Source organism: Paraphaeosphaeria sporulosa (assembly GCF_001642045.1).
Source record: "Paraphaeosphaeria sporulosa strain AP3s5-JAC2a unplaced genomic scaffold CC84scaffold_5, whole genome shotgun sequence".
Classification (NCBI taxonomy): domain Eukaryota; kingdom Fungi; phylum Ascomycota; class Dothideomycetes; order Pleosporales; family Didymosphaeriaceae; genus Paraphaeosphaeria; species Paraphaeosphaeria sporulosa.
The window spans coordinates 1,202,675-1,215,318 of NW_017253364.1; the positions used below are offsets into that span (position 1 = coordinate 1,202,675).

Consider the following 12,644-nt stretch of genomic DNA (forward strand, 5'->3'; position numbering starts at 1 on the left):
GATTACACTTAGGCTATATTATTAACTCATTATATCCTCCTCCAATATTATTGTCTTAACAAAACCCCTTCCCTTCCCTTAGTTGTCTTGCCTGAGAACCAACCTTAACCCTTTAGGACTAGCTACCCTTATGGATTTAATAGTCTTGTACCTATACGTAGATACCAAACGTAGTATATTAATCTAGCCTACCTAGGCCTTAGACATCTTGCTCATTACTCTTATAACATTATGTTGGATCATACTGACCAACCAACATGACTAGTTTAGCAGACCCGACCCTAATAATATAGGTAATAATAGAATAGATTAACATGCTATAGGAGACCTTTTAGTAAGCTTAGTAGGCTTAATAGGAAGCCTTCTGTTATAAGGGGTTTCCACGTACCTAACCGTAGGTTCGGACCTTGCGGGTATTCAGTGATTCGAGGGTGAGGGATGGCGGTACCAAAGAGGTTAGGTGAATATCCTACACCATACGATAGTACGATGCAACAAATATTAGGAGAAGGCTAATGGTTCATATAAAGACGAGTGGCTTCAATTTAGATATGAAAGTAAGCTTTCGAAGTTGACTACGAAGAATAGGAAATGTCCAAAGAGTGTCCTACACTATATACTATTCATCCTATTCTTCTATCTCCCAGAATAACGTCGTTATCCCGGAGGAATCGCTCCTTGGTAGGAGAACCTTCTATTCTCCCACCAAGGAGTAGTTCTCCGGGGAGAACCTCTTCTTAGTGGGGAAATTGTCACGTAACGTCGGTCCTTGGCAATCCCAATGCCTACAGCCCATCCTCTGGCCTGCGTTGTTGGTCTTCTCGTCCATTGCGTCGTTACTTATTAATCCCTTATCGGTATCCTATGTGCTTGTAACACCTTCTAGTAGTCTCTCTAATAGATGTAGGATTAGTATTAAGCTAATATAGAGGCTCTATACAAGGAGCTTATTACGCCTAAGAAGTCTATTCGCTTTACTAATTCCCCTATATTGACCCCAGCTAAGGAGTCGTTAGAGCCCTCTATAATGCCATCTAGCAATGGCTTAATAACTATAAAGATGGTGCACCTAAGTGACTAACTACCTAACCTACCTATATTTACTAGTAAGAGGAAGGACCTACCTCTATTTATCTCTTAATTACGCATAAAGCTAGAGGGCAATACTAACTAATACCTAACTAAACGCGCTAAGTTAATATACGTATATTCGCAACTTAATTATAACCTTATAATACTTATAGATCTACTAATAGGATTTAATATAGCTATTATAGAGAAGCTAATTACCTTCCTCTATACTATATATAATAATCTAAATAGAATACTATCTACCTATATAATGCTGGGGATGCCAACGTTCTAGTGGGCTGAGGTACCAGGTTAAGTCTTCCGATGGCAACGAACTCTTCGTTATCACCAGCTCCATGTCGTAGCGAATAAAACTAGCAACTTAACACTGGTTAACAGTCGCTACATGCATTTGAAGGTCGACCTGATGGTAATGACTGGTTCGGCAAACCTATGCGTGGACAAGCTTCTTGTAAATCATCTAAACCTTAGTGAATAAAGCGTGCTTACGTTTCGCAGCTCCCCATGGCCGACTTTGAGAATATTGCACTGCCCTTGACTTCTGAGAATAATATAGATATTCGCCAGTTCCTTTGAGAGAGATCTAGTCTCCAGCGTAGTGCTTCGTTGGAGCCGAACTCTGGCCCATCGTCGTTTGTGCCCATCAACCGAACTTCTAGGTATCCAAAAGTTCTGGATCTAGAGTTGGACATGAAGCAGATGCGATCAATGGATCATGGATCTATGATGCGAGCCTTGTCCGCGGAGCCACCCCAGCAATTGCGACGTTGCAAGAAGCCGTTTCAGTATCACTCTGGTAATTGCGGGCCACTCGACTTTGTTGAGCAACTCCGTGCCTACGCGGACCGCAAGAGTCCATCCGGCCCACAAGCTCAGAAACAAATCCACCTACCATCTGCAACCAGCGCGGTAGCCTCTCAGAACGAGCCAGCAGACCCTCCTGGTGTACCTGCTGCTCCCCCGCAGACAACCGATCATGAAATGGACGCCCTCTTCGCAGCCTACATTGAGTATCCAGAGATCCCGACCGAGAATACTCGTCCCGAGTCAAGCAAGCGTTCCCAAACTTTGCGTGAGCCTTCGAAGCGCCGCCGCACAACTGACGGTCCCCAACACACCAAGTCCTCGCTCCTTCCCCTCGAGCGCGTTCCCGATAAGTGCCGCATCCACAACATCCTTCTTCGCCTGCCTCTACGTATCACGAGCATCAAAGCAGCCATGCTGAAGCTCGACATGCGGACGAATTGCATCGAGTGGGGATACCCTCTCGATGCATCTCCGTATGACGGTCTCGGGATGAGCATCACGGATGTCTTGCTGAGGGCGTATGTATTACGGATTGATGGCATGCTGGAGAGCTTCGAGACCGGGCTGGATAGGGAGGACGTGCTTCGAGCAATGGAGTCGGGTATTAGGCGGGCGTTTAGCGAGAGGGTAGATGGCGATGATGACGTGGGACAGATGGAGGGCTGGATCGGAGAGGGTATCGGAAGTACTGAAGCAGGCATGGACTTCTGTGATGGAGAGTTTGGAGCTGTTCTCCCCGAACGTAGCTCTGTGTCTGCCTCGGAGTTGACGATCACGCATCCCATGTGTTCTGACCGCGATGACGACGGCGACTTCGGGGACGGCTTGGACGACGAAAGTCTCATGGATTTCTGAGCGATTCGGCACTTTCAGGGCATATAGATGTCGCTCATGTTTTTAAACAATTAGCATTGTGCAAAGAAGTGGACGTCCTCCCATAAGACCACACATGATCGTCTTGTAGCAGTATCTTCTCGTGACCGTCCAACTCCTATCTCTTAGATTCAAGTACTCTCCTAATCCATGCGCACATCCCGTGCTCTATCAGCTAGCTAGCGACTCGTCCATATTGCTTTGACCGTGATGGACTGGTTCGTGTTCACGGGAGATGATTCCAATACATATCCGCGCGATGATGTCGATACGGGTAGGAGGTCCTTCCGTATGGGCTGGGGATCACTTCGAGATGCCTGTGGCAGAGGTCTGCACGTACCTGAGGGCGTGGAATTGTTCAAACTGGATGTCACGTAGCGGTGAGGGCGGGCTGCATGGTGAGGCCGATATCGCGAGTTCTCAGGAGTGTGTTTATGCTGCTTAGGAGTAACGGAGAAGCATACTATAAGCTTAAGTTATGGTAGGGGGTTTCAGGTTGCGTTGGGGCGAGGGGGGGTGTGGTTGGCGGGCGGATCTTGGTAGTTTTCCAGGCGGGTGTTTGCGGTGGAGAATTCTCCGGGAAGGCTGGGTAGGGTGTTTGTCTGTGAGGTTTATGTATGTTTTCAAAGTGTGTGTCAAAGTGAGTGTTTTGGGGAGGGAGGTTAAGATGGGGATGGGAAAAGGTGAGGTTTAGAGGTGTGGGTTGGAGATGTGTGACAATTGCTGTGAAGATCTGGGCACTGGGCTCGATGACTAGAGAAACTTCTGGTAGCCCTTGGTCCTTTGTGCTGCGACCTCTCAGCTTTTCTCCACGAAGTATAGGTCATTGGTATGCAGAACCTACTTCATAAAAAAATAAGCCACGTAATGTATACAGGACGTTCCGGAAATACTTTTCTACTCACTTTCCACCTTTTTACGGTAGACCCTCCCTAGATCTACCTTCTATGTAGCCTCTATTCTTCATTATGCATTATTCAGTGCACTAACCAAAGAGCATCAATCTTAAAGTCTAGATTGAGGGAATGCATCTTGAAAAAATTGTGCATTACTAGGTAACTTGAGTTTCTCTTAAGGACTCATACAGGCAAGATGATCGAATGATCACGTAGTTGATCAATATTACGAGGGTGCTTGGCTAACAGAATATGTATTGGAAAATAGCAACAAGACTATACAAGACAGTCGGACTATCCAGCGATCGGATCCATCTATAACAACCTTTCTAACCCAAAGAATAGAAACAACACTGTAAGTATGACTCTATGCAGTCCGCGGACATCTAAGAAAGATGTCACAGTTACAATAGAAACACAAGATAACTATGAGTACATTAGTTGTCGCAAAGGACAGTTGATGGGGGCACGAACCATCGATGTATATGTATGCGAGCCAGTTGAAACGTTGCAAACACAATTGAGGGTTCCTTCCAGTTAGACATGTATCTCTGGGAGTCAATCATCCCCTGTATTCTATTACCAAGGCTTTCGCCACGGCTTGCTCTTCTCTTTCTTCCACGCAGCCTCAAGCGCCCGAATCTCCTGAAAAAAATCCTTTTCTTGCGCAGCCTTGGTGTTAGGGCTCGGGCTCGGGTTCTTTTTGGGAGCTGGTTTAGAACCACCTTTACGAGTTCTGGCACGCTTCACGACAGCCTTGCCTTTTCCCTTTGAGCTACCTATTCCGGGACTCTGGCTGCCGGTCCTACCTCTTCCGGGACTCGGACTGTTACTTCTACTTCCAGCAGAAGGGCTCCAAGTTTTGACGAGCAGTGCAATGTATTTGTCCATATCAGCTGTCGTTCTTTGATTCGCAAGCTTGAAACGCTCGTCCATGTATTCCGTCCATAATGGACCGAGGTTTTGTTTGACCCAGGCTGGCTTTTTCGGTGACGAGTGTTGGGGAAGAGTAGCGTCGATCTTTCGAATGGTCTTCTCCATTTCTTTCACCTCTCTTGAAAGCGTTATGGCAATCTTGCTGCTTCTCATGTACTTTCGCGCCGCCATTAGGGCTCTCAAGTCTAGATACGCCAACTTTGCTTGGTCTATAGACTTGGGTGTCGTCTTCTTGTTCGTGGTCTTGCCCATGATCTTTTCTGTGATGCTATCAGCGGCAAATATGCCTGCTGTCTGGCTCCCAAACTTGTAAGCCCACATCTGCGGGGAGTTTTGTTAGCGCCGGTATTGCTCATGAGGGCAGACTTACCTGGGCTTTCAATCTGTTAGGCACCTTATGCAAGAAGGCAAAGTCTTTTGGGCGATTGTCCAGTCCCGGGAATCCCCACTTCAGATGATCCTTAACTGTCCTTTCCGGACCGTCATTTGTCAAAGAGAACGATACTTGGCTGCCTCCAAACCAGCTTTCCTTGAAGTATCTGCAGATATTAGAGTCCGCCGGTAAGTTGGTCACCTGGAACGAAGTTCCCGTGATCTTTTTGTCTCTCACCCAGCTAAAGAAATCAGCCACCGTCTGCCATTCCAGCACATGCTCGACTTGATAATCTTCGGGATTCTTCACTTTCGCTTTCAGCATTCCACTCTGTACGAATGCGAAATTGGTGCAAATCTCCGGTCTGGCGTAGCCAAAGTACCTCGCGGCAGGAGTCTTTACAAGTGACTATCAGTGAATGGACCAAACACATGTTTTATAGGGTAGGAATGCACTGACCATAGCATCCATATCCTCTTTGTCTGGGTAGTTCAAAGCTTTAATGCGGAACCTGGAGGGATTTGCGGCTCGACCTTTAATTTGGCATGCATAAACCTGCTTTGGACTGGATCGCTTCTCGAAAGCAACACTGTCCCGTGAAACTTTCTCGGTAGTACGTTCAGCAATAGCGTATTCGCGAAGCTGCTGCTGATAGAGCTGTTTACAAGTCTTCGTGGGCGTAGCCTTCGCTGCTGCTGACGATTTGGTCGATTTGCTGGGTCGGGTTGGCTTCGTTTTCTTTCGTGCCGGAGTGGGCTTTGCTTTGGCCTTGGGTTTGGGCTTGGACTTGGGCCTGGACTTGGTAGCTTTCGGTCTCGGTCGCCTGGTTCTTCCGCCTCCCCTGCCTCTTGCCATGAGGTCGACGTGCTCGTTCTCGGATTTCTCGTATCCTTGAGGCTGGTACAAGAGCTCATATGTTATGTCATCCTGGAATTGAACAGCTCCACCTGTGCAAGTTTGACCGTCACAACATTCAGAAACAATCTCGCGCAATGCCCCTATACAAGAGTCCACCGAGTGTTCAGTTGTATTCCCGGATACATTGATCGTGACATCAATATCATCGAGGCGAAGAGAGCGAGTTTTTGGAGGGACAAAGTCTCTTTGACAGATGTTCGAAATGCTGTTTTCGACAGTGACTTGAGAAGGGCCACGCTGAGAAGAATACTCTTCCATGAGACTTTGTCGATTACAGATGGCTTGTGTCGCGCTGACATGGACTGTAATCTGCTGTAATACAGCGAGGACTAACAGGTCTTTCTTTCGCATGTTGAAGACAAGATTGAGATACCAGAATAGCCACTTTGGTCAACGCGAAAAAGGGGTGACGAAGGCTGAAAAAGAAGTATAAAACTGGAAGGACAGTGTGAAGGTGAAAGGTAGGTAGTAATGTGAGCTGACGTACTGCCATCTTGTTCATTCTCTTATAGATGCCCGTCGCGCGTACTTTGAAGTAGATGCTACCTTGCCGCCCGGGTGCATGAGTGGCGTTCGTTGTCGCGGTGCTTCTCTCCGCCCTGCGATACAAGTCCGATATTCCGATCACAACGTCAGCACGCCTTGACGTTACAAACGAACAGACAATGTTTCCTGAACTAGTTTGCGGCAGTACATCTTCTCGCCCACACTACTATTGAGAGCTTGTGAAAAGGCGCAATTGAGAAGGCTTTTCTAATTTGAATGCCCTATCGGATTATGATATTGGTGAGTTAAAGAAGAGAAGAACCCAAGACAGACCCATGCGTCAAGGCGTTGTCATGGGATGGATCACAAGTCGGGTAAGCGTCTAAGACATGTACAGTGATGGCACTGCCCATGCAAGAAGCGAAGACACATCTGATCAGCACCTCACCAGGGACGCGTTCGTGCGCTCGGGATTATCGAAGAGTGAGACCTGGAAACTAGTTCCGGTCTTCGGTATGTACAGAGCATCATTCGGAATTGGATATCTAGATTTGGATAGTAAGTAGTGCCCTGACTGATGTCGTCAAGGCTCGGTCTGCCTTCATATTACCTGCGTTGAAGCGAGGCGCGTAATCTCGGGATTCGAAATCAGGTACCCTTTCTATCATGTCCTGAATGCAAAGTGGCTTCTAGATGTGTATGCAAAGTGCCTTGTCTAGATGTGCATACGTGCGATTGTAGAGAGGCTTATCATGTTCTGTGTCGGAGAGCATATATGTGGTGCTTTGATTGCTCAGCCAAATGTCATTTAAGCGCTGCATACTACGATGCCCCTCATTTAGGATCATCGCTGTTGGCTCCTCGTGATACCGTAACGAAGTGTGTTGCTGTGCCGCCTGCGCCCTGCGGCAGAGTAACACCTTCATGTTGTGTACTTTGGGGGCTCAAAATCACGATTCTGGTTGGTGTTCTTGCGCATACTCCTTTTCCCTGCGCCTGCGCCGCGCTATTCTATTACAGGGTACCTACCAGCTCGCTTATAATACAATAATACTTTAAAAGCAGGTGACATGTCTACTTCCGCCGCTCTGAACGCACATTATACCCCAACTTGATGCCTGATTTGCCCCACGCCATCCACTGCATCATAGGTATGTTTGTCCTATCATTCATGCTAGCTATTCTAAAATTCGTGCAGCCTTGTCGGAACAACTTGTCGAGATCACATCGCGTACGAAGATCTGTGCGCCATCCCGTATACCCTCAGTATTTTACCACATCAGCTTGATCGAACCATATTGCGGTGATTCTTGACCGGAAGACCTTTCCCTACCCGGGCAAATTACTTGTGCTCTGCGCTACCTAGGTATACGGTGATCAGAGATGAACTCCTTACCACAAGAGCTGGTTGATAAGATTGCTAGCTTTCTTGATCGAAGAGATCTTGGAGCTATCGTCCTACTTTCCCGCAAACTACGATATGCCGCTGAGTATCACTCGGGTGCTTTCGCAGAAGCCAGGCTGAAAGCTGACTCTGCGGTAATACGCAAGTTCTCGTCTATTTACTGCGGCCATCGATCCTCTTATCTGCGTGTCATTGTCTTGGATACATCCGTTCCTGGTGTTTACGACGAAAACATAGAATATCCGGAACAAGACTGCCGCGACACAGAGAAGGATGTCCAGACCATGACCGAGGCGTTCTCTCAGGAGATGAGTATGTTGTTCAGTGCAATCAGTGCGCTTGAAAAGCATACGCATGATTTGGGAAAGATTCATGTCATCATCCACACGCCGACGCGGTACGTGTGTGATGGTGAATGCTTTCACAGAAAGTTTCCGGGTTGGCGCGTGCGTATGCTCTCGCCATCTTCGAGACTTCCCCAACTCTCGAGCGTATGCTCACTCGAAGTTGCCAGTTGTGGTTCCACCTATCATCCCGAGCCCGAGAAACTCTTCGAATGCCATATCGAGTACCGTACCATTTTAGACATCGCCCGGAGATGCCCCAACCTAGACACACTCAAGTGCAGACTTGGTGGTTCTGAGTGGATGGGAAATTTTAAGTCGCAAACATTGAATGAAAGCTGCCAAGATTGGGCCGGGCCTCGCAGAGACTCTCGACATGGCTTTGAAAACGCAGTTCGAGGTATCCATAAAGCGCTGCCTCGACTGCGTCGCGTGGACCTAGACTTCTTATTTCCACTCGAATGGATGGAAGCCTTCCCTGAACGTAGCACTCTACCGAATTTGGTGCACCCGGCGCCCTACGACCCATTCAGCTCCAGCCTTAGGATTCTATCGCATCATCTCCGCACAATGCATTTACGCGTCATCGCTGATGATACGTTGTTCTGGCCGACCGAAAATGACAATACCAGTACCTGGCCGAATATGGAAAGCATGAATATCATGTTTTGCAACTCTCACCCGTCTGGCCTGTGGTACATTAGTGGTCAACCCAGTACTACGCCAGGCTATGAGATCACGCCTGAGCACTACCCACCATTGATAAAAACAGATCGCGACCGCGAGAATGATGAGGATGACGACGCTATCTACGACTGGGACTCGGGCGATGCGTCTCACATATCTCACACTCGCGTATTCCCCCAGGAACCTGCACTGACGCGGTTCCTGCGAGCATTCGCAAAGGCAGCTGGAAGTATGCCAAAACTGAAAGATTTTGTTTTTTGGACTCCCATCAAAGTCCATGCCGATGATCTCGAGGAAAATTTTCCTGCGCTAGATCCTTTGAGCATATCAAGACATGCTAGGTCAGTCTCCATCGCTGAACTAGCTTGGGGAATCGCATACACTGCCCCTGGAATAGACTTCCCCAGCAGATGGGAAAAGTCAGTTGATACCTCCGTACGAAATCTTTGGTGGAAGGTGGGAGACTGGCGGCCGGAGGCTGAACTGGCCGAACTTTTCCACAAGATCGGATTAGAGGAGCATAGAGGGCAAATGAGTGAGCACTGGAACGATGTCGAGAATCAGGACAATGGACTGGACTATCGGGATATTTTCGAGCGCTGGGGATTTGAACCTTGGTCCAGAACATTTGGCTGTCTGGTGTGCGGCGGGTAGGGGAATGGACCTTCAATCGATTATTTGGAAGATAAGAATCAGTCGAGCTAGAGGGTATATGGGCAGGTATGATGTATTGGTGGTTGGAGTCGCAAAACCTGGATTTGGAATGAGCGATTTTGCACGAAGAGGGTCGACGGCACAAGGCTGAGTTGAGGATGGGAGGCTGCCACGTCCGCCTGCGCCAAAACGCCCCACAGCGTTGCCGAAGTCGTGCTGAGCTTGCTACTGGACCTTGATGAAGCAATTTGAGGGTTGCACACGAATCGCATTGGCCTGCTCAGTATTGAAAGCTATGTTCTTGAAAGTGTCCCAGCCACCCTCGCGCGTTTGAACAGGGAGTGTTGCTCGTGATTGGGGCGCGTAATGGTAGCACACCACCCGGCACTGCAGAAAGCCCTTCGAGTTGACCGGTTTTCTCGTAAGCAGAGCTACTTTAAATCCTCCGAGGACCGGTCTGACGTCGCATAAGGTCTTCGTTCTCGCTGCGTACGTTCCCAAGGTGCCTATACGCCTTTTCCAGTACTTCTAGGGATTGTTTTCTAGCATCGAGTGCTGTATGCGATGAATAAAAAAGGGTTCCTCAAAGGACCTGGAGAGCACCTCGAGGCCTGGAAGAATAAGCGCGGGAAAAAGTTTGAGTCGAAAAGTCCACAACACGATGAAGCTCGAATGCCGGTCCAAGGGGTGACAGTGGGTGACGGACAGCAAACACAGCACTATCCTCATACACATGCCGAAGATCAAGGAGGTGGAAGTTTGCTGCGGCATGAAGATGATGGAGAGGACCCATTGATAGGTGTCGTTAGTGTCGCGCGGCGTAATGAGGCCACTTCTGGTGTCAATGATGCAGCCACATCCCCAGGCAATGCACAGCCAGCAGACACGTCGTTACATGCAGAGCCTTCAGTGAGTCATAATTATTCCAAAACTCCTATTTGGAGTGGTTCATTGGAAGAATGGAGCAAGAAGAGCCCTGAAGTGTATCAAGCTTTGGGTGATGAAGCAAGTGGCGCGCTTGACAACCCTAGCAATGTCATCGGCGTATTGAGCGGCATCCTTTGGGAACTGTGCGAACTGAAGAGTAGAGACACAGTCAGGGCCAAGCTGAGGAAATACCTGTCAAGATGGGCGATGAAGACAGTGGTCATGTGACTGATGCTGCATGACTAATTAGCGTCAGTACTTAGTCTTAGTCTCACCTTGACAATACGATAACTTTAACAGTTGATACAGGAAGGTGAGGACGAAGCGCGGCGGGCTAGGAATGAAACGTGGACTCGACGGAACTTCATTGGCCGGAAGGGACAGAAGTAGTTTAGGCAGCCTACGGGCCGAAATGCACCCGAGTGGCGTAAGAATAAACCAAACCAAACCAAACCAAACCACGATAACTAATAAACCAAACCAAACCAAACGATAACTCTTACACCACCAAAGTTTGACATATGTTACGATGGTGCATGAATTCAAAACCTCCGTCGCAGAGAGTGCTGACAGTTGGCGTCCTTATCTGGAACCTCACATAGCACAATTCCATCTGACGGTGATAACAATTGCGATAGTATAGCGCGGAGTGATATTGAAGGAGCAATGATTTCATATGCGCGGCTTTCCAGGCCTGAAGCTCGGTTAGGGGCATCCAATATTATTTTTCCAGCTAAACGCGGTCAGCGTTATCCCCATTCACATCTGCTTCGGTGTTCCCTTCACGCCTTTGTTCAACATGGTGCGAACCATTGCCCGAAAAGATGATCTGGTGCGTCATCCCTGGCATCTTGCGCGATTCCAGTGGAGTACTCTGCTGGGAATGGATCATGGTATATGAAGACATGACTAGTTAGATGCTCAAGAGATTCGTTTCCGTTCACATTCAATCATTCTCTGCATGTGTCGTCGTGTATTCACTATCAAATTTCCTTCTATCGATAGATGTACCAAACATGCGGATGTTCCTAGGTCTCTTCATCGGAGTCTCACACAGATATCTTAAACATCAACGTAAGCTGCCAACACCTTGTCCGGATCACAGCCTCACCGGGCCAATCTAGTTCCTCTTCCTGGCACTCCAAGCCCGAACTTTGGCCACGAAGAACTCTAGAGGTTGCAAAACGACTTCTGGGCAAGGTTTTAAAACCCGCCAACGTCGAGGAGGCACGATCTGTTAACTCGACCTTATTCTCAGTCAACGTATGCCCTACAATATTTCCTTATAACTGTTTCACTGATGATCTATAGGTGCAAGGCCGTGTCTCCGATAGCCGTACATTCAATAGCGCTGAACTCAACACCGAGTATATATTCAGCCTTTGTACTCCTTCATCAACCTTTAGCTTGTTCGGGCAGCCCACATCCTACGAAATCCTTCATTTCGCCGCCAATTAAAATATCGCAAGCTCGACAACAAGAGTGAACTTCTCATTTGTAAGCTTCTATAATACATCGGTGCCTGTACTGATTGATACATGGATGACGTGGGACGAGGAAAAGTGGATCAATCAGTATGATGTAACGTTTCGCTGGTGGGGCTTCTTGTTAGACGAGCTTCTAGAGAGCATACATAAGGACAAGGAAGTCGCAGAGCGCCTTGTTCTACAGAAGCTAGTTGCATCCATCTACGATACGCACACGACACATTGTACCAGATCTAATATCCAATACCCCTCACAGGACGCTTGCACGTCGTTCCTGCTCGGTGAAGTCCGCCTTAGTCAATTGTAGGAATTCGGCATGAACACAGTAATGTGTAGAGGCTTACATTATATCATGCTTAAGTTCCAGCCAGATGTGCATTGCAGCCACATCGGAAAGACTAGAGGAGGCATGTGTGAAGATGACCAGACGTATGTGGGAAAGGTTACGGAGAGCTACTTTAAGAATTCGCCGTGGATCCTAGGGAGCGTAGGGAGGATTGATGGGCAAAGATCTAGTATGAAGACATAGACGTACTATGTAATATTATATGAGTATTACTAGTAGTGCTGCCAAAATTTTGTGGTAACTATTTAATAGGTTTTCTAAACGGATGACTACCTTTTCTAAATCCATAATTAAAGACCATTTAGTAGATGATTCGACAATGATATAGAGCTTAAAGCGCGACGGTTAATATATAGGGCACTATGCTAGCTAAGGAAGCTAATGTAGTAAATGTAATATACGTAGATGGCGCG

At 47.7% G+C, this 12,644-nt stretch overlaps 5 protein-coding genes across 5 annotated transcripts; 4 read left to right on the forward strand and 1 right to left on the reverse strand.

Moving 5' to 3' along the window:
- Positions 1-1,782: 1,782 nt before the first annotated feature.
- Positions 1,783-2,754, forward strand: CC84DRAFT_1217105 (uncharacterized protein; the record flags this gene model as incomplete). The annotated part of the gene is made up of 1 exon (XM_018182865.1): positions 1,783-2,754. The coding sequence occupies one exon, from the start codon at positions 1,783-1,785 to the stop codon at positions 2,752-2,754; it is 972 nt and encodes a 323-aa protein (XP_018036162.1).
- A 1,493-nt stretch (positions 2,755-4,247) lies between these two features.
- On the reverse strand, positions 4,248-6,246 carry CC84DRAFT_1217106 (uncharacterized protein; the record flags this gene model as incomplete). The annotated part of the gene is made up of 3 exons (XM_018182866.1): positions 4,248-4,925; positions 4,975-5,373; positions 5,437-6,246. 3 exons carry the CDS (start codon positions 6,244-6,246, stop codon positions 4,248-4,250), a joined length of 1,887 nt encoding a protein of 628 aa, XP_018036163.1.
- A 1,466-nt stretch (positions 6,247-7,712) lies between these two features.
- Positions 7,713-9,692, forward strand: CC84DRAFT_1244325 (uncharacterized protein). The gene is made up of 2 exons (XM_018184150.1): positions 7,713-8,183; positions 8,301-9,692. Exons 1-2 carry the CDS (start codon positions 7,765-7,767, stop codon positions 9,469-9,471), a joined length of 1,590 nt encoding a protein of 529 aa, XP_018036164.1. The 5' UTR covers positions 7,713-7,764; the 3' UTR covers positions 9,472-9,692.
- A 343-nt stretch (positions 9,693-10,035) lies between these two features.
- On the forward strand, positions 10,036-10,626 carry CC84DRAFT_1244327 (uncharacterized protein; the record flags this gene model as incomplete). The annotated part of the gene is made up of 1 exon (XM_018184151.1): positions 10,036-10,626. One exon carries the CDS (start codon positions 10,036-10,038, stop codon positions 10,624-10,626), a length of 591 nt encoding a protein of 196 aa, XP_018036165.1.
- A 788-nt stretch (positions 10,627-11,414) lies between these two features.
- On the forward strand, positions 11,415-12,414 carry CC84DRAFT_1186956 (uncharacterized protein; the record flags this gene model as incomplete). Its single annotated transcript, XM_018180893.1, has 5 exons — positions 11,415-11,472; positions 11,573-11,661; positions 11,710-11,807; positions 11,868-12,188; positions 12,222-12,414. 5 exons carry the CDS (start codon positions 11,415-11,417, stop codon positions 12,412-12,414), a joined length of 759 nt encoding a protein of 252 aa, XP_018036166.1.
- Between the last annotated feature and the right edge of the window lie 230 nt (positions 12,415-12,644).

What these genes read in the sequence shown, in the direction of transcription:
- CC84DRAFT_1244325 (XM_018184150.1), top strand. Translation starts at nt 7,765, where the DNA reads ATGAACTCCTTACCACAAGAGCTGGTTGATAAGATTGCTAGCTTTCTT. An exon ending in ATCATCCACACGCCGACGCG is followed by an intron (nt 8,184 to 8,300) that starts GTACGTGTGTGA and finishes CGAAGTTGCCAG; the next exon opens with TTGTGGTTCCACCTATCATC.